Source organism: Hippocampus comes, unplaced genomic scaffold (genome assembly GCF_001891065.2).
Source record: "Hippocampus comes isolate QL1 unplaced genomic scaffold, H_comes_QL1_v1.1 scaffold194, whole genome shotgun sequence".
Lineage (NCBI taxonomy): Eukaryota > Metazoa > Chordata > Actinopteri > Syngnathiformes > Syngnathidae > Hippocampus > Hippocampus comes.
Genome location: NW_017805828.1, coordinates 614367 through 634420, shown reverse-complemented (window position 1 = coordinate 634420; position 20054 = coordinate 614367). Strand labels below are relative to the sequence as shown.

The 20054-nt window shown below is 44.3% G+C and overlaps 2 protein-coding genes and 1 long non-coding RNA gene across 3 annotated transcripts in view; 1 reads left to right on the top strand and 2 right to left on the bottom strand.

Annotated features, from left to right (window-relative positions):
* Window positions 1-11493, bottom strand: part of LOC109526189 (uncharacterized) — a 32992-nt gene extending 21499 nt beyond the window's left edge. Inside the window, exons 1-2 of the long non-coding RNA XR_002170282.1 lie at window positions 11470-11493; window positions 10425-10503 (exon numbers count right to left, since the gene is read on the bottom strand). This is a non-coding gene — a long non-coding RNA (uncharacterized LOC109526189). The remainder of the gene's footprint in view (window positions 1-10424; window positions 10504-11469) is intronic.
* A 1860-nt stretch (window positions 11494-13353) lies between these two features.
* Window positions 13354-17798, top strand: LOC109526184 (F-box only protein 40). Its single transcript, XM_019887294.1, has 3 exons — window positions 13354-13471; window positions 13752-15622; window positions 17365-17798. The coding sequence occupies exons 2-3, from the start codon at window positions 13817-13819 to the stop codon at window positions 17530-17532; spliced, it is 1974 nt and encodes a 657-aa protein (XP_019742853.1). The 5' UTR covers window positions 13354-13471; window positions 13752-13816; the 3' UTR covers window positions 17533-17798.
* A 490-nt stretch (window positions 17799-18288) lies between these two features.
* ttc36 (tetratricopeptide repeat domain 36) lies at window positions 18289-19551 on the bottom strand. Its single transcript, XM_019887295.1, has 3 exons — window positions 19305-19551; window positions 18878-19066; window positions 18289-18677 (listed from the first exon to the last, which is right to left on the bottom strand). Exons 1-3 carry the CDS (start codon window positions 19408-19410, stop codon window positions 18406-18408), a joined length of 567 nt encoding a protein of 188 aa, XP_019742854.1. The 5' UTR covers window positions 19411-19551; the 3' UTR covers window positions 18289-18405.
* Between the last annotated feature and the right edge of the window lie 503 nt (window positions 19552-20054).

Sequence of the window (20054 nt, the reverse complement as noted above, 5' to 3'; positions counted from 1 at the left end):
GGGCCAGGACTGGCCCCCGAGCCTTGGGTTTGTCACCAGTGTTCTAAAATATACCATTTACCATACTTGAATCATATCAAGCCCAATGTATCGAGATACATATCGAATGCCTCTCTCTCTCTCTCTCTCTCTCTCTCTCTCTCTCTCTCGTAAGCAACAATTGGAAGAACGTTGAGCGAGCGTAGCTTTTCGTGTCTTCCCAAAGTTTGACACTTTCCACCGCTGTAGCACAACACTCCTCTGGCTGATTCGAAGAAAGTTTGCATTTCACACGGGGCACTCGAGATTCTGGAGACACGCTGCCCCCGATTGATTCACAGAACCGAAAACCAGGCGCGCTAGCATGTTCGCGTTGCCAATAAATTGAGCCTCGGAGGCTGCGCGTGGCCCGTGCCGATGTCGGAGTTTGGAGCTGCGGCCGCGGACGTGTGGGCGGTGCTTTCTTTCCGAGGCGAACGCATTCCGCACTCGCCTCGGATGAAGGGGAGCTTGGATCCCCTGCAACGTTAAAGGACGCACGTTGAAGGCGCTCTCGACATTTCTGGTGCGCAGAAAGCCAGAGGACATGATGCACCTGACATTCCCAGCGCGCTAATCAACCGCGAGAATGATTAATACCTCGTACCGACCGTTGTCCCCATGGTAACGCACTCCCACGGGTGCACGTGTTTGTCTGAATGCTCATGCGCTTGCCCATCAGCGGGCTCCCACTTCAACAAAAGATGCATGGCTGATTATCGGCGCCAGTCTTTCTGCAATGATAGCATGCTAGACTTTTCATGATTCAGGTGTCAACAAAAACAATTTGTGCAGGAGGAGCTTCATAAAAATCCTCTCCTCCAAAACAAAATCATTTTTTAACGATAAAAGAGGAAAAAAAAAAAAGGCTACATTTTTCAAAATGTTGAGGTGCAACGATTAATCGACAACTAATCGACAGCCCAATTAATCATTAACTATATTTGATCGTCGATTAATTGTTAAGACACCTTTTTTTTTTAAATGTCTAAATCTCCAAATTTCAGCTTCTCCGTGGTAAATATTCAACAATTTGCAAAAACTTTTTTTGAAAAAAAAAAAAAAAAAGAGAGAATTCAAAATAATAACTAGTCAGGAATCAATTCATATGCTTCTTCTATTTTGTGAGTTTAAGAGTTGTGTTTTCCCAGATGTCAAAACAAAGCCGGTTAATTGTGATTTAAATGCAGATTTGAATTCCACAACAAAAAAAGTTGGCAACATTTTACAATTTTGGGGAAAGCAAAGCTACAAAACCAATGCTGCCATGCAATACAAATTAAAAAAAAATAATAATAAATTAAAAAAAAAATGATTCAAGTTCTCCACATTTGTTTTACTCTTGTATTTGCATTTTTTTTTCCCCCAAAGGTTTTTGATGTTCATTTGAATTTTTGCGGGGAGTCTGTAAAACGTTTCCGTATTTTATTACATTTGTGTTGTCATCTTTTTATGCCTGGCCGCCGTAAATGCAGGCATGAGGTCACATCTGTTCAAAACAAGTGACAAAATAACCCCCAAATGCAAATGTGACATTTACGTCAGCCAATTTGGCATCGTTGCTGGACATTAGCCTCCACAAAAACTCCCCTCGGCATGCATCGAGTCGCGTTGAGTTGACAACATGGAAGAAGAATGGTTGGCGGAAGTTCTTTTTAACTTTTTTTTGCTCCTTTGTGTTAAAAATACAATTTTAGCGAGTGGAAAAAAAAAAAAATGGGCGGAAAAGGCTGGATGTGTAAAACAGTTTGGGAATCTGCCATACAAGCGAGGCAGCTTTCCTCCCTGACATTTCCCGGTCGTTAAAAATGATCCGCAAGCGACTTTGACCAAACACGGGAAGGCAGTTTGACAGTTTGCTGAAACTCGTACAACTTTGCAACACTGCTTTTCTTTCATGAGGAGTATGTTGTTGTTGTTTTTTTTTTTTTTTTTTTTATGGGTGCTCTGATTAAAAATATGCTGACACACCGGCTGTTTGTGCCTCACACAGTTTGCTGAAAAGAACCTTCGGCATCGCACGCTGTTCTGGCTGAGAAAATACGCCTCTTTGGTAAGCAAGCATCGAAGTTAGCGTGTCTACACCAGGGGGGGATTGCAAACTTCATCAGTCAGTCTTTATGATGGACTCGGATTATATTCGAGCCCGCAATTCATGTGTTCATGTCAATAAAAAGAAATAAATGATTAAATTCCTTCCAGAGGATGTTCCAAAATGCCACAAGGCTTTTTTCCCCCGTCACAAGCTTAATGTGCTTTTTTTTTATTTTTTTTTATGATGTTATATAGTAATTTTATGACATGTCTTACAGTACAACGCAGCGCCGACATGACATTCTGTAACCAAGTTGATAGCTAATCTCTGTCCTTGACGGATGTTTGCTCAGGGGCACGATAAGTGCGCCGCTCTGAAGTGTGACACGGGTGCACTTTTTTTTTTACAGAATACATTCTGCCGCGACAGTTGGACTGATTCATATCGTACATTTTTAATTGGAACATATTTTTTGATGGTTTGAGAAAATTCTTTTCCGGAGTGACCTCCGCTAACAACCCAGGCTGAACTTAGCTCCACCCAGACATACACGATGATGGAGAAGTCTCACTTCAACGTGTTTCCTTGAGACCTATGGGGACGTTATTATTAGGCGAGGTTTTGGGGTATCATAAAGAACCATCCGAAAATAAAAAATGGGAACAGGAGGATTGATTCCTGGATGGCAAAGTCAGCGTGGGCTCACTCGGTGGCATCATTCTGTTGCATTTGCAGTTCAACGGCATCACAGAGAGCCGTTGGAACGGGCGTTGAAATGTATGGCGCGGAGAGCGCTAACGCGCATGCTAATGGATTCATCAAGTGGAGAGGCACGTCCTATCAGGAGTTGTTTAAGCCCAGATGAGTTTCAAGAGCACGGAGAAGAGCATACGCTCGCCCCCCAGCATGCATAATGAGCCCCGCCGCCGCCGTCGCCATCAATAACCGTAATGGTCACCGGGACATTCATGTTACAGTCGCCGGCATGAATGATGAGGACGCCGAGTCAGAGGGCAGCCTTTGGAGACGGTGACTTTTTACCCATTTGTTTTGTTTTATATCATTATTATTATTATTATTATTTTGTCGCCGACCAATTTGCCATTAAAACGCGATGGCTCCACGTGAGATTTGTAGTTTTCGAGGTTTCGAAGTTATCTGAGTGGATGAGATTTTTCTTGAAAGCAGTGAAATGCACGGGTTGTGCGGATCACCCACAAGGGAGTCCCATTTTACAGAATGCAAATTTTTCCATCAATTACTGAACGCGTCAAGCTTCGCGAGGTTTCCGAGGAAGCTAGGCTGCTAAACTCGCACAAAAATAAATAAAAAACTAAATAATATGCCAGTCTTTAACCGTTGTTGAATTGTGCGTTGTAAGAGGTTCAGATTTGCGATTTTTTTGGTGAAATCTAGTTCCCTGGGGCAGTTCATTGATTTCGTGACTGTAACACACTGTTACTTTCTTTATTTATTAGATGTAAAAACATTGTGTGGCTCCCGGCGTGTTTGTTTTCGCTGGTAGACAAAGTGGCTCTTGAAGTATACAATTCTTTCACTGCCAGCCATTTAAAAAAAAAAAAAAAAAAAAGAGGAATCTCTTTAGTGCCAGCCACTTGAAAGCATTCCGAGTGAATCTTTCAAGGCTCACGGTAAATTGCGTTAGACAAACACAGAAATAACCAAATGAAAGATTAGACTCTTCTTTTACCACACACAAAAAAAGTTTCCATCTTATTCCATCCACCATCCGTTTTCCGATCCGCTTTATCCTGATTAGCTTTCCCGTTGGCGACATTTCACGTCAGCGGCGCTCAGAGTTCAAATCGCCGACCTCTGCTCTAAAGTCACCAAAACTTCAGAGACTTTGGAGTTTGAGGTTCGACTGTCTTAATTGTTTTTATGTCTCAATGTTAGCCGTGGTTAAGTCAATTTTTTTGAATTTCATGACAACGGTGAGAGTGTAACTCGGGAACATGTTCGTTACTCACTATGTGAAAAAATGTAAATTGAAACGCGGTACAGCACTCGTGATGCGCACTCTCACAGCATGAGAGGGTGCGTTTGTTTCAAGTGCCGTGAGTCATGTCGACGCCACCAGCTGAGTGATGCCACCGTCACTTTGTTAATTTCTCTCTCTCTCGCTCTCATTGCGCTGAAGTCTTCATTTCGATTTTTTTTTTTCCTCTCTCACGAAAGCGAGTGAAGCGACGCGCCCGTCGCCTTGCTGTGATCTGAGCGCGCTGACTTTGATATATATTTTTAGAGAGTTTAGTCGTCCACGGCGCCTTAAAGGGCCGTCACGTTGATGGAGTGTTCCTGGACTCCAGGTGCTCGACTAAACACGCTCCTCGGGCTTGAAAACGTTTTTTTTTTTTCCCCCAGTCTTAATTGCGCACGTACAGAAGCGAGGGGTAGAAGGGTTACACTGTGGGGTAAAATTTTTTGACCGGCAAAATATGTTGAAATGCACTCGCAAGTACGAGCTAGATGCTACAAACGCATCATTAATAAACCACACTTGCGAATGCGCGAGCAAAGAAATGAGGTTTACCGAGTTTAGCTAATCACGACGGCATGAAGAACTCCACGAAATGACGTGCTTGCTTCGTGACATTTGGCGTGACATTAAAACGGAGCAAAAGAGAAGACAAGTGAAATGCTCCCCGGTGCGGTTAAGTCTGACACGAGCCCGTCATGGCCTTCTGGTTCTCGGCTGGCTTGTTTTGGCTGGCTGAGGTCGTGACAAGCCGGGCAAGACAAAATGGCAAAGCAATGACCGTGAACTCGCAAATGTGAAGGGGACAGATGGGCTGCGCTAAATCTACTTTGAAGATATGAAATGAGGCGATTTTTTTTTTTTTTTTCCAGAATAGGATGGGATTTCATAGCCAATCTCTGTTGTATTATGGTTTCTATTATGTATGAACCTTGGACTCGTCAACTGGCCCGGAGCGAGCTAAACACACAAAACGACCTTAAGGCGCAGCACATCTTACACATTGTTGAGTTTTCTTTTCAACCTGGAGGTTCTGCTATCCGTATTGCTGTACATTCAGTTACAAAATCATTGAATCTGAAAGAATTCCTCGGAAAGCCAATTATTTTTGAATATTTAGAATACAATATGGTAAATGTTAATCAAACACTCATTTTGTTGCGATCCACTTGGTGGTTCAATCCAAACTATCCTCCGCTGTCCGCCCCCCACCTCCTCCCCCGCATCCCATCGTTAAGTTCAAACAACTTCCACGGTGACAGGAAGAAGCGACGATTTAACGGGCGACTGTTTGTTGTTCTCTCCTCACACTTCTTCAGAGGAGGCAAGATAATCTGATGGTGACATCAAAAAAAGTCTCTGAACGAAAACAAATACAAAAAAAAAAACCAGGCAAGGCTTTAGATCAGGCCAATACGAGAAGAAGCGTCTCTTTTCGCTGAGCTCTTTCTTTACCCTCGATTGGCCTCAACGCTACATGGGTAATCGAGTCGCCATGAGGACGCTAGCGTTTTTTTTTTGTGTGTGTTTGTTTTTGTGGGCTCAATGCATCCAATGGATAGAAAAATGTTCAAATGCCATTTGCTTTTATTTTTTTGTCAATAGTCAGTTAGACTCCGCCACTGCGGTGCCAGCGAATATCTGCGCGGAGAAGCCACCTAAGATACTTGATCAGAGTGATGGATGCCGGCGAGCCCCCGCCGCGCAGCCTGGACATGCACACCTGCTGCCTGCGCCCCACTTATTGAATCCATGAATCAATTTAATGAGCACAAGACAGGGCTCCGGCCTTCAATAAACGCCCCGGCCGGCTCTCCGCGCCGGTGTTTCGACTGCGGCGTCGGGGCCATCGGCGCTTGACTACTTTGGTCTTCCTGCTAACAACGTTCCAACGCCCTGTCGTACCTTGAACGAGTTCGATGCGGGAACGTAGTCGAGTGTGCTGCGGCTTGAGAAAGAGAAGCAGACACCTCGTATTGGTAATCGATACTGCGGCAGGGAGGTGATGGCTGGTGCCGTGATGCGTCCAATTTAGAGCAGAACACTTTCCGGCCCTGACTCGGGCCATGCCATGATTTCCCACCGGAATTCGCTCCACACATCTACCTGCTCTCGGTGCTCCCGTCAGCCTGTTCCTGCCAGTTGCCGTCATCCGCTTCCTGGTGTCAGGCGTACCGTTTTGTTTGCATTGGCTTGCTGTTGCTGCAGCAGCCCAGATAAGTTGCCAGAGCAGGATATCTCAATCCAATTCACAAGTAAGAACTATTTTTAGCATCCGGTGATCAGTTCAATTGACAATTTGGAATCTTTTGATAGTTGGTGTTCGTACAAGCAAACGTTAAAGATGGAAGGCCCTGCAGAGGGTCCCTTCTAAAATGGTGCCATGACCCGGATCGCATGCTTGCTTGATTTTCTTCGATGCCACCCTCGTCTGTTTTTCATCTGCTAAGTGACGTGCATTCTACTTTAGCGCACGAGCACAGTAGTTTTACTTCACTACCTCCCGCCGCTGCTTCCTTCCTTCCATGATATGATGAACACACGTCGCTCCGCCGATTCAACCGCCGGTGGTCTCGCGTCATCGCGAGGTCATCGCGCAAAGGACAAACGGTCGCCGTTTAGACGTCTGTGCTGCAGCATCCTTCGAACCAAAGACATTTTTCTTCATCCGCCGGCGACGCGGGGCCTAATGGAGCATGAGAGTGACGGTCCCGCCGTTTCCGCCCCCCCCCCCCCACACTCCGTTTGTCGTATTGAGTCACAGCCCTGTTTGCAGGCGAGAGGCCATGCTGCGCGAGTCAGGCCTGACTTACGGGTAAACACGGCCGGCGGTAATTGGAGATGGACGCGGCAGGGAGTTTCATACCTTTCGCGTCCACGTTCCTCAGTGGTTGCAAAGAGCAAACTAAATGGTGTAGTCAGTGACACCTTCTTGCAACTGCAACACATACCAGGAGCGTTGATCATATCGTGTTGATGGCGTGTGTGACGTCTTGCGGGAGAGGTGTCTTATCACCTAGCTGTTCCTTATCACTCAGCAACGCGCCGACTATTTAAACGGAACCACCTGAGATGAAATTATACTTGTACGCTGCAATTTGCCTGCATTTTCCCCCTTTTGTCCCGCAGAGCCCCACTAAAAAACAAAAAAAAAAAAACAAAACAAAACGATGCAGCACAGCCAAGCGACACAAAGTTGACAAAGCAGAGATGACGCTTTTGATGGACTTTTTCAAATTAGGGACACAGACACTGCTCATAGCAATGAAGCTATCACAGAGACTTGCGCAGACTGTATTGCATATAAGACTGCAATGTATTGAAAACTGCTTTTGGGTTCAAATTCATCACGTAAAAATGTCATTATCGAACTGTCCGATTGACTGGACATTTACAAAATCATAAAGATTAGAATCACTGCATGTGATTTGATCGTTACAAAAACACACGGTTGTTGGTTGAATATTACCGCGTTGGTTGAATACTACACCGTATTTTCACGACCATCCGGCGCACAGTATTATTTTTGGATGGATCCAATTTTTTCAAACGCTCCAACGCGGTTAGTCCGAGCATCCACACTCCATTCACAAATGGGGGCGTGACTCGCCCGGCGCGGCCTTCCAGTCTTTCTAAAAAAAAAAAAAAAGCTATGTTCGCCATCTGTCATCCATCGCCCCTACACCGTTACTTCGTCAAGCTTCTTTCTCTTAAAAATCACCGTGGGGTGGTGGGCCGTTTCTGTCCGTTACCGTGTCAACCAAACCCAGCAGTAAAAGCAGACTCCTCGCACCCCGTTGTGCGTATCGCTAGCGCGACGGTACCATTTTACGCGTGCCGCGGAAAGCCATTTTGTTAAACTCTACTCGGAGAGCATTTTCAAATATTTGCGTTTTCGAATGTTAGCGGTTTCCATTTTTTTTTTTTCAATCTGTGTTTCTTCAAACATCCCACGCAAATGACTACACGTTGGATACTTCAAGCAAATGGATCGACATTGTTGACGAAACCTACTTTAGAAATGACCAGCAACCTTTTGATTAGTCCTTGGATTTGATTTGTCACGGCGTTCTGCTTCATGGTTGTGCAATCACTGCGACATTTTTTTTAAACTTCCGTATCCACGCCATTGCTTCGGCTGGTTGCGCGAGTAACTTTTACTCATATAAAAGTTCTTTGGGGTGGAACAAGAGCAAAGAGATAAATTGTGTCATTGCACTTTATCATTGGACTGGCTCACAACAAGCTGTTTTACTGCTTTCATGAATTTTATAAGAGCTGTCATTTATTACGGCGGCGGTATATCGGGCGTGAAATGGCGTGCCGCCGCCGCCGCCAACTTCCATGGCGGCTCCTTCTTATTAGCTCTGCAAATGAGCGAAGCGAAATTTCTAATTTACAACTTGCGGCACCATTCTTTGGGTGTACTCGCTATTAATGATGCAAAGTGACACGGCGCACTTCCTGCCCCAAGGGGGAACCTACACGGGGCTCGTTACAAGCTACTTTTAATTAGTCTTTGTAATTAAAAGACGAATAAAAAGGTGCCCGGGAAAGGATGCGGGCAAAATTGATATGCCAATAAACATGTTCGTCTCCAATGGTCAATGGTCTCACTTGCGCCGAGGTTGAACTGTTGACGGATTGCGAGGAGACGCGCGTGACGCCGTCTTCATGACTTGGCGGGAGGGCGGTCCATCCAGAAGCCACCGCCATCATATTCTCCGAAAAGCATCGACTATTCAACGGACCCGACAGCGCTGGAGTGATTCATGGTGTCGGGTTAAACAGACCGTAATCGCCCAATGATTTTCACTTTTAATCACTCGTACGGGCCTTTTGCACTCCTCTCAGATTGAAATGGAGAGAAACCTTTCAAGTCAAACGTCCCAGAGGCTGCACAATACTGAATTTGACAAGTGGGGCACATTGTTTTATTTTGCGACAGCATGTAAGTGCTTTTGTCTTTGTTACAGTTTTAAACCTTCTTGACTCCTAGGACTCGGAAAAAAAAAAAAAAAATCCTGAGATTTGAAAAGAATTTTTTTTGGGGTGCGGGGGGGTTGTGCTTGTATGTGATGTCACACCGTTACAGCAAAGTCAAAAGTGAGAAACTTCTTTTTCGACCTGAATGACAGTTAAGGCTGTTTAGAGTGTTCCTTTAAATATTGCCTGTGCCAATAAAGGTTTTAAGATGGTGATAGCTGGAAAATTGTGATTCGATTCACACTCTCAAAATATGTGGGAGAAACCTGAAGAAAAAAAAAAAATCATAAGTCTCTGCCGGTATGAACTCAGTGATGAACTCCCTTTTTTTTTTTAAACCCCCATATTTTCCTCCCCCCCCCCACCTCGCCTATGTTGTCCCATCACGTTAGCCTCTTTATTAACACGTTTGCCGGGTTTAATAAAAATGGAAATTCCCAAACGGGGCCAATCTTTAAGAGGAATGGCAATAAGAGGAAACCATCGGCTGGAATTGGAAGAGATTTATAGGAGCTTCTGCAGACCGTAAAGGATGCGCTTGCTTCCCAAACTTCCAACTCGTGACGCTTTTATTAGTCCTGCCCTGACACTGACACTTTATGACTGGCTTCAAATTTTAATAAAAAAAGCTTCTTCTTTTTTTTTTTTTGCCCCCTCCTGCATTTCGCTGTCATATTTCAGAACATTTAAGAGCATGACACCGAGCCTCTGTGAATGCTTAACCTGTGGCCTCCAAAATGGACTTGTTGGAATGATTCCCCTTTGGAGATATTCCGTGAGAGATGAGCGAGGAAATTAATTGCATTACAACAAACGGATTCTAGAGCTGCACTATGAATGTTCGACACAGAGTACTTATTTGATCTGTTAAATTGTTTTCAATGTTGCACACGCCTAAACAGGACAAGAATGGATGGATGGAAAATTCGTAGGTCACATCACCAGACGACCACTTTGAAATTAATTACTTTATATTAATGTATCGGGCTGGAAAAATTAATCCAATTCAAATTGACATCGCAACGTAGTAGAATACTATTTTCTAATCGCAAAGACTGCAATTTCAGAAAAAAAACAGCTATGTATTGTACATATATTTTATGTGTGCGTATACTTCATTTTTTTCATATTGTCTCTAAATATGTTTTTCTTTTAAATATTGGTTACATTGTTAAAACCTAACTTAGTAAATTACCTGCAAAATTCTGCCGCTGCACTCAGCAGGGAAAGGACAGGGAGATCGGCAGCAACATAGTCAGACACACACAAAATGACGTTTATCCAAAGAGTACTAATGAGGAACGGGAATAGGTCACATTTGTGTTAACGTGAAATGCTGTACAGCTGATGTTTAAGTTTAAACAGAACAAAATATACATAACTTACCTGTAAGTCTGCTAGCTTGATGCAACCGTCGAGGAGAAATAGTTGGCAATTCTGGCTGGTGCATTCCGAACCACTTTAACTGTAAAAACAAAATCCGCGAACCAGGAACTGGCCATGGCGAGGGGGTTTACTGTATTTGGATGAAAAAGCAACAGACTTTTTTTTTCCACCACAATGCCATCTGTTGGATCTGATCGAGCACTGCCCACCTCAACCCACGCTTTAAATACATCTTTATCCGACTTTATTGCCGCGGAAAATTCAGAAACGACGCCGCAGTTTCCAGTCCTGTCTTTACATCTTTAAACATCATTCAAAATTCGGACCCCCCGCAGAACCGCACGGCAGTTCGACAGCAAGAAAGCCTGCCCATAAAATCAAATATATGGTGATTGCGGCGCCTATACGGAGGAGAGCCAGACGGCTGCCTGTGATAATGTCTCCATTGTGGATGTGTCGGGCCGGAAGAGACTTGCATGATGCACACTATAAATTGGTCGATCTCCAGTGTGTGTGTGTGTGGAAGGGGTGGGGGGCAAAGGAATATATGATAGTGCAGTCGATGTAAATCAGTGCCATTAGTTAAAGTTTGCAGGACCCGATCAATGAATCTTCATCCAGCTTCAAAACACAGGACATGAATATAGACGCAAAGAAGGTGATCGCCATTCGGCATATTAAACATATACGGTGGTGCCTTGAGATACAAGTGCCCCAGTGTACGAGATTTTTGAGATGCGAGACAACATACGGGCGATTTGGGTTTTTTTTTTTTTGGTTGTATTTTCGACATAAGGTAGAACTGTGTCAGGTTGTGCAACTAGTGAACAATTTCTCAAAAAAAAAAATCTAAGTTTAACTTTAAAACTAAACACAAAACAAAAAGAATTACATGTCGTGTACAGTACTCAAAACAACCAAACAACATTCCCTTGAGAGCGGCCCGCTAGCCTGATGCTAATGTATAATGGAAAAGGCCACTCACAAGCCAACAGTTAGCCTCAATAACGGCGGTTTTAGAGGGCTTTAAGCAACGGGTACTTACACGAACGGTGATCAGCACATCAAGCTAACATTACAGCATCTGAGTCACTTACGTACTATTCTTCTTCGTTTGTGTCGGCATCGCAGTATTACACTGCCTCCCGGTGACCAAGGTGGGTACAACAGAAGGAGCAGCACAATAAACAACTGGACGTTAAAATGTGTCGTGTGCGCGCGTACACACACACACACACACACACACACACACACACACACACACAAGCTAAACTAAGCCTGTTTTCAAATCTTCAATGTTTTTAAATATTCAAACTACTGAATATACAAACATGAAAAAAGACTAAATCTAAAAACAAAAAACTATGCAATAATAAACATATAACCTCAAGAAAAATAATGTGGTTTAAAAAAACGATTGCGGCGCTGTAATTTCTGTTGATAGAGTAAGACTGTCATCTAGTGGAAGAAAGTGGTCAAAACATTTAAGATGGAAATATTCCTTATGGCTGTGCAAAGATGAAAACACAACAAAAACTATTGACAAATGTGGTACCAGAAACATAAAAGTTTCTTAACTGTTTCTTTTTTACTTTAAGCCAGGAAAAAAAAACATTCATATTTTTAACATGCATTTACTCCACTGAAAGATGGTTTATCATTCATGGTGTATAGTAGTTTGTTTCGTCACAAACCACTCGAACATTTTGTTTGTTTAATTAATTCTTAAATACAAAAAATAAGTGCAACAAAGGGCGAACTTGTATTCATTTTTTTATATTTTATATACTTTGCCCAAAATCTATCCTGGGTTTCGTCATTTATGTATTTTTGTTTTCGTATTTTATGATGTAATTATTTTTTTCAAGACATTGGTTAATTAACTGTAATTTTTTTCAATGAAAAAGTTCAAATAACGTTGAAGTGTTTCGTGTCGGGCTTATCATGCAACAAAATGAGAGTCCGTGTCGGCTGTAACTTGACCTTGGCCCTCCTGAAAAGCTGTGACAATGGCGCCCCGTCCGGGGCCTCCTATCACGGTCCAGGCCCTTCTATTTATAAAGAGCAGACGAGGTGCAAGAGGTCAGTCAACGCGAGGTGACACCAACTCAAAAACAGAAGGTGAGAAATATTTGCTCTAACTGCAGCGGCTGTGAATGTTTTTGATGCTGAAATGTCTGGCCGAAATTTTTTTTTACTTGTTCTTCTGATGCGCTGCTCATTTTTAAGAAGAAAAAGACTGATGTGATTAATGTAATCCAGAATTACAATGTCTGTTTTCAAGAAAAAAAAATGCTCCACCATCACCTGTGTACTTTTTTTTGTCATGTAATTGGAGGAGCCCTGCTGTTTTTATGAAGTTTTATTGAAATACCAATTTCATTGTAGTACTAATCTCAGAAGGTTGCAAATAATGATATTCCAATTTTAGTTCAAGAGTACATTGTTAGCTATGTGAGCTAATGAAAATTAAACTAATTTTATCATCTATGCATCCATTTTGTTTACCGGGTTTGCTGTTCAGGGTATATTTTAAAAATATCAATCATTTTTAAAAAACTAGAGCATTAGTCACAGCATCTTGTTTGATGATGTCATTTCTGCTGGGTCATGTTGCCCACTTTTTTTTTTCTTTTCCTCCAAATGGTTGAAAAGGAGGTTAGTAACAACGTTGTATGTATGTGAAGAGACATGATTCCCGAATTTATGCAATTTAAAATATATCTAATGTGACAGACCAAAATGGTTTACAAATTACAAAGAATACAGAGACATCAGCTTTATTCGACACCTTTTGGTCTTTGGTCTGTATGTGGATTTTATATTTAGCCTCTTGATTTGCTTTAAACTAAAATTAAAACTCACACAAAAACAAATAAACAAAAAAATAAATAAACATCAACAAAAGCATGCCACCCCAAAATGATTATGTAAAACTGGGATTTGGGGTTTGGTCCTCATCAGTTTCTTGTTTGCTGTTTTCAAATCAGTTCTAAACAAGGGGGGAAACAAACTGGAGTTGGATCCAAAAAACCAAAACAAAAAACAAAAGAGTTTCCCTCTTCTTGAATTTCGTTGTGCTTGAAAAGCATCCGCGATGGCCAGCATGGGTTCAAAAGAACGGGTTACCATAGCATTGCTGACAATGTGAAGTGAACATGCTAAATTAACCATAACAACTGAAAAGTTGCCTGAATATGTTTCTTTTAATTTTTTTTCCCCAGATTGGATAGAATTTAAATTTGTCTCGAGGAGGCTGGTGGTTTTTAGTCTGGAACAAGACACAGCGCATCCACCCGAAAGAACAGTCATCAATTGTAAGCATTAAAAGTGAATTGGATCCAAAAATTACATCCTTAAGTCATGAACAAACCGCTGAAATAAGTTTAATCATGAAACATTTGTACTTTCTACTTCCCACCTCCGCAGTTACACCAATCCGATCGTTCAGGAGGATGCCCGCCATCCGCCACGAACACTGCGAGCAGTGTTACGCCATTCGCTGCCAGGCGCCGCCTCGGCTCTCCATCGGCTGCGTTGTGATCCGGTGCCCCAACGACTGCGGTGCCTCCCTGCACGCCTGCAAGGGGGACGAGCACCGGCTGCTGTGCCCCAACGAGACGGTTCCTTGCCTCAACGCCGGCTACGGCTGCCCGCTGAGCATGCCGCGGCATCGGCGGGCCCGCCACCTGGAGGTTTGCCCCGCCAGCGTGGTCAGCTGCTCTCAGGAGTGGAACCGCTGGCCCGTTCCCGACAACGACCCGAGTTTCTACAGGAACGTGTCCGAACAAAGCGAACGGCACCTTGACGTCGCCTTGGCGCTGAGGGATCAAGAGCTGCTGTTTAAGTCAATCAAAATGAAGAACGTTTTCCCAGAGTTGACCATGACGGACCCTGAAGATTTAGACGTCGGGGTCACAAATTTAGCGTCTGGTGGATGCGCACAGAATGGCTGCGCAGAGGTGATGGAAGAGGAAGCAAATGACATGACAAGTGATACGTTGGACACGGAAAGACTCAGCAAGTACAGCTCCTGGGAAAGAATATTCACGAAGGAGATGAACGGCTGCGAGCAAACCGGCAAAAATGAAGCTAAAAAGGCGGCGAGCGGAAGGAAAATCGAGCCGCCTCGGGAAAGTTCCTCACGTGAGAACGGAGCCTCTGGCCTGGCACCTTGGCAGGACGGCGTCTTGGAGAGATTGGGCAAGGAGGCCAATATTGGCGAGTACAACATGTACCTGGTGCACAACGGAGCCATGCTCATCAACTTCGGACAGCTCGCCGCCTGCACCCCGAGGGAGAGGGACTTTGTTTACGGGAGCCTGGAACCCATCGAAGTCCAATCGGTCCGCTCCTTCAACATTCCCAGCAGCTATCGAGCCAAGCGCTGCCACCTGAAGGACCCCAGTCGCGAGGTCAAGGTCGCGCACAAGAGCGTTGACACGGTGGATCTCGACGTCTCGGAGGAGGATCTCCCGAAATCAGATGAGGTGAGCGCCACGCTACTGTGCTGTCTGGAGAAAGAATTCAAAGGACATCTCATCTCCGAGAGCACAGGTCTGGACGGGCTTTACGTCAACGTGGGCACGCAGACGTACGACTTCGTTTCAGCGCCGTTCCCAGCCCAGGCGTCGCTCGCCGACGTCATCGTTGGCAAACCGCGGCGTCTATACGTCGACACGGAATCCGAGTCGGTCACCAGGCGACACAACAAGAGCAGCTCGGCCTTCAGTCACACGTGCGGCCTCTTCTTCCGCCGCGACGAGTACCCATCGCACTTCAGGAACGTGCACTCCGACATCCAGGCCGGCCTCGGAGGCTGGTTCCTGCAACGTTGCCCCCTGGCGTACCTCGGATGCACTTTCGCCCAGACTCGGTTTCAACCAGGCGGACAACCGGCTGAGGTCAAATACCACCACGGCGTCGACAAGCTGGTTGTCCGGCCAGATGTCCCGTGGGAGCTGTTTGAGGGGATCAAAGCGTCTCATCACCCGGACTATTTGAGTCAACTGCCGCTGGAGATCCTCCAGCAAGTCGCTGGATACCTGGACACGTTCACTTTATCGCAATTGTCGCAGGTGTCGCGTCCGATGAGGGAGGTTTGCGCAACCTTGTTGCAGACCCGAGGGATGGTCTCCCTCAAGTGGGAGAAGAAGACATACTCCCACGGGGGGAGCTCCTGGAAGAGCCGAAAAAAAGTAAGTAGCCATCCGTGCATCCGTTTTCTCAATAAGGTCACAAGTGAGCTCGGGTCGATCGCAGGTGAAATTGGACTGGTCGCCAGCCAATCGCACGGCAGATCACCACTCACACCGAAACCGGAGTGCCCTGAGAAAATTCTCGCGAGCACAGGGGGATCACGCAAACGCCACACGGAGATGTTCCACCAGAGATTCGAACCCGGATCGTCCCGAGTCCAGTCGAGCTAAAGACTCAACCGCATCAAAATGTCCCTGTTTGGATTTCATTTTGGATAAAGTGTATACTGGCAGTGCTATCGCGTCCTCACTGGTATCTAACTCTTGCCTTGTTAGCCGTCAGTGGAAAATGTCAGCCATATTAAACAGCTGCCACATTGTAAACACCAGCCAGACTCTCGGCACGCCTCTGCAACAATACAAACTATGCTGGGAACATTTCATCACTTCACTATTCTAGACCTGAGTAGGTCATGTTTAAGATATGCGCAAAGGTTATGCGACATACACTTGAGAGACAAAATTATTGGGATCTTTTGGTTCTTAAACCGCCGCGGTCTGTGAGCTCGCAGCTTGACGTCCGTAAAATAGTTTGTCAAATTCAAGGTTTGAGGTCTTGGCACATTTTTAACTTGTTGCACTGTGACTTCAATCAGCACATTGAAGTCATACTGGTGGCTCTTGATAAGATTTAAAGGGCAAAGGCGGTAGGTATATTTACGTATGGACGGTGATCACAAGACAGGGAGCATGCTAATCAGGTGATGTGATGTGAATGTCCTGACAGCAGGCCAGCAGGCCAGCGAGGCGATCATCCATGGAGACAGTAGGTTGATAACACGACGTGACCGACAGCTGAGCATGTGCTCCCAAATGAAGGTCGTAAATTGTTGTACGTTTTTGAAATGGACACAAATAATAACACCCTGTACTCTCACCCGGCGTGGGAAATGCCTGGTTTACAGTACGGAGGTAGATTTTTCTGGCATCTACTTCAAGCGTGATGTCCAGTTTTTTGGTAGCCACCGCTCGATAAAATAGATTGTTTTTTTTTTTTGTTTGTTTGTTTGTTTTGTTGTTATTTGCATTTTCTTGGACATGAGTCAGCAAAGTTTAAAAGGCATTTGGGCTGGCTACAGATATGGTATTTTTCAATCTACAACGTGAACACTGATTAGTTGGCAGTGACAGCCATCGTTTCCATGTATTCACAATTCACAAGTAATTTTTCGTATAATTTAATAAGTTATTGATCATAAAATACGTTTTTTAACTGAATATCTTTGTATGAAGGTAATTCAGGGGTTCGCGTTTGAAAATCATTCATTTAAAAGGTGTCCGTGCAACAACCGTACCATCGTCGAACAACCGAGCAGACGACGCCATTCAACAATCTTCTGCGAATAAACGGCGGAGTGAACTCTCTTTATTTATTCGTAGCACACCGCAGGAAGGTTTGATCTATAGCCTGCATCATTTTTAACTAATTTTGCACAAGTTTAGTTTGGGGGTCACATCTCACACTCGTGGACTTTCTGAGAAAAACCCAGACTGGATGTGCTTGCCATTCATCTCAAAATCGGATCATTATTTTCTCCGGGCTTGAATGAGACATGAACTACATTTTAATTTATGATTGCAAAGACAACGTTTGAGTTTACTTCCCCTTTAAGTAGCACAAGGATTGGGAGTACCTCTGTTTACCGAATCCTTCATCCGTGTCCGTGTGTTGTGCTCGGCAGGTTTGGGAGTTTAGCTCGTCGTTTTGCCCAGTGGAGCGATGGCGCTTCAGTGACTCGCCCTCCATGGCGGACCACCTACAAAGATGCTCTTTCTATGAGAGGGAGCGGCGCACAGAGCCCGTGTCTTTAAGTGGCCTGCGGGAGGTCAGCAGAGAGGCAAGACATTAAAATGCAACAAGCAGTAATTGCCCGGGTAATCCTTGGTTCTCTACTTTTAAAGGTGTTTTTTTTTTCTGTAGCCGCAACTGATAAAAATGTTTGTACTCTTTCTGATATACCCTAAGATCCCTCCTAAGCACTGTAAAGAGCAACTATTTGTATCAAGGACGTATGTTGAAGTGAAACGTCTCACTGTTTTTGATCTTTGTATGTAGGGGTGGAGCTAAATTTGGCCTGGCTTGTTAGGCAAATTACCGACAAATTTCGTCTATCCATGTACATCAGCATTTTCGGTGCATGCAGCTATTATCAAGCTCCCCACTTTGAACTGTGTAGAAAGTAATTTGAATAAATAAATACATTTTAAAAATGTATGAGATCATATTTGAATTGTGCTGGTGCACCTAATGAAGTGTCCAGTTAGTGACAACCGCGCGCTCATATCCGTAATGGTTGAACACTGCCATCTAACGGTGAAAAACTAAAGTGCATTTTTAACAAATGCTGAGATGACCATGTTACGCTACACACCGAAATCAATTATTAACACAGACACACGTTATATAATGTTATGAAGAAGACTATTTTTTCTTGGAGGGGTGGTCACAATTCAACTGAATTCAATTTCGTTGACTGGGCAATTGCTACACAAAAACTGAAACATTTCACACAACAAACAACACAAAACACAATGTAGCTCGGCCAAATTGCGGTGCCACAATTTCGCAATATTGACAGCACATTTTCAGGACGTGGCAGCTCATGAAAGGTTTACTTGGTTGTTTAATTTCCCACTTGAGACCAAAATATTGGAATACAAACAATCAAAAAGGCGATTTTCAATAATATGTCTCTTAGGAGGCAAAAAGGTTCGAGTTTTGACTACAGTGGCGGCTCGCACACATCTGGGTTGCGCAGTTTGCCGATGACTTGACGCAGCATCTTGTTGCAAAGCGCCGCGTACGGGTTCAGCAGTACCGCCTGCTGGCGGGCGAACTCGCTGCCGAGCGCTGCCGCCTTCCGGAAGTCCTGGTGCGCCTCGTCGTCCTGGCCTGCCAGCCTGTGCAGGAGGCCTCGCTGGACCAGCGCCTGGCAGGCCGTCCTCCCCTGGCCCCCACTAAGTGAAATGGCTCGGTCTAGGTCTTCTAGAGCGCCTGAGGACAGAGAGGATCATGTTTGGAAACCAAAAAAGAAGTTTTCAATTTTGCTGTTACGGTGCACATACAGTGCAGCAACACATACAGATAGACAATAAAACAATTATCAAAGGCATATATTCTTTATCCTCTCTGAAACATGACAAATATTCACTCATTATCATCATGAGCATCATTGTTTTTGTTGTTGGAAGTACCTTCCCTGTTGCCCTGCAGTCGCAAGGTCTGCGCCCGGTTGTTGTAGGCCGACGCACGCTGGGGCAAAATGCTTATAGCCCGGCCAAACAGCACAAGAGCCTGCTGCAAATCCCCCGTCTCGGCCGCAGAGACCCCGCGAGTTTCCAAGTCCTTCACTTGCCTCAGTGAGTCCGCGTCAAAGAGGCTGTCTGACATGGGAGAGATAAAAGGCTTGGGAAAAGGGCACTTTTGAAAAAGACACAATCTCAGCAAGCTTAATAAATGTCAGCTAAACTTCAACAAAGAAAAAAAAAACAGATGCAAAATCACGATGAACAAGATTAAATGCAAAATTACATTCAACTGAACTGTGCTGAACAATTTCAATTTTCATGTGGTTTGACCCTCAGTGGAAAACATTTCTCTGTGCCCTGCATCCAGGCTCACCATCGTCCTTTAATTCTTGCTCTTGGTCCAGGCCGGGCACATCCCCAAAGGGGGTGTTGGGGCTGAAGATGGCCTGCAGAACTGCTCGGTCATGCTCCGACGCCATTGTGATTAAAAAAAAAAAAAAAAAAAAAAAAGCGAAAGGTGGAGAAAAATAAACAAACCAACAGGAGAAGTGATTGCCAGTTTACAGCAAGAGTAGAAAGTGCTGATTTGGACCTGGACTGCAAAAACTGTAGCCAGCCAATCGGGTTTGGGGGCGGTAGAGGAGGTGGACTTTGAGCACATCTGTGTGTGGTTATCCGCAATGACACTGCATGGTGATGGGAAGCCTTTCAGAGCAGACAAAAAAAAAATGACACTGGAATTGTCCAAAATTGATATAAAGCTACCACACAATCTTTGTTCATCTATCCATATTGGTGAAATGTAGTGACAGGCAAAATCGGTAAATGCTCTCCCACTGAATGAAAAATTGAACTGTGTTCCCACTTTGTGTGACATTTTTATTTGGTGGTGTGCAGTGGGATTTTCTTTTTTTTCCCCAAATGTAAAATATTGTATGTGCCTTGCTTTTATAGAGGCTGTGATTATTGATAACAGCAAACACTATCTTCGGCGGCCTAGATTTAATCTGGTTGTTGAAGCTAAAAATAAAATACAGTACATTTTCTTTACTTTTTAAAATGTATATACAATATTCATTTTCGAGGTTGACTCAAAGCTGCTATTTCATATTCCTCCTCAATT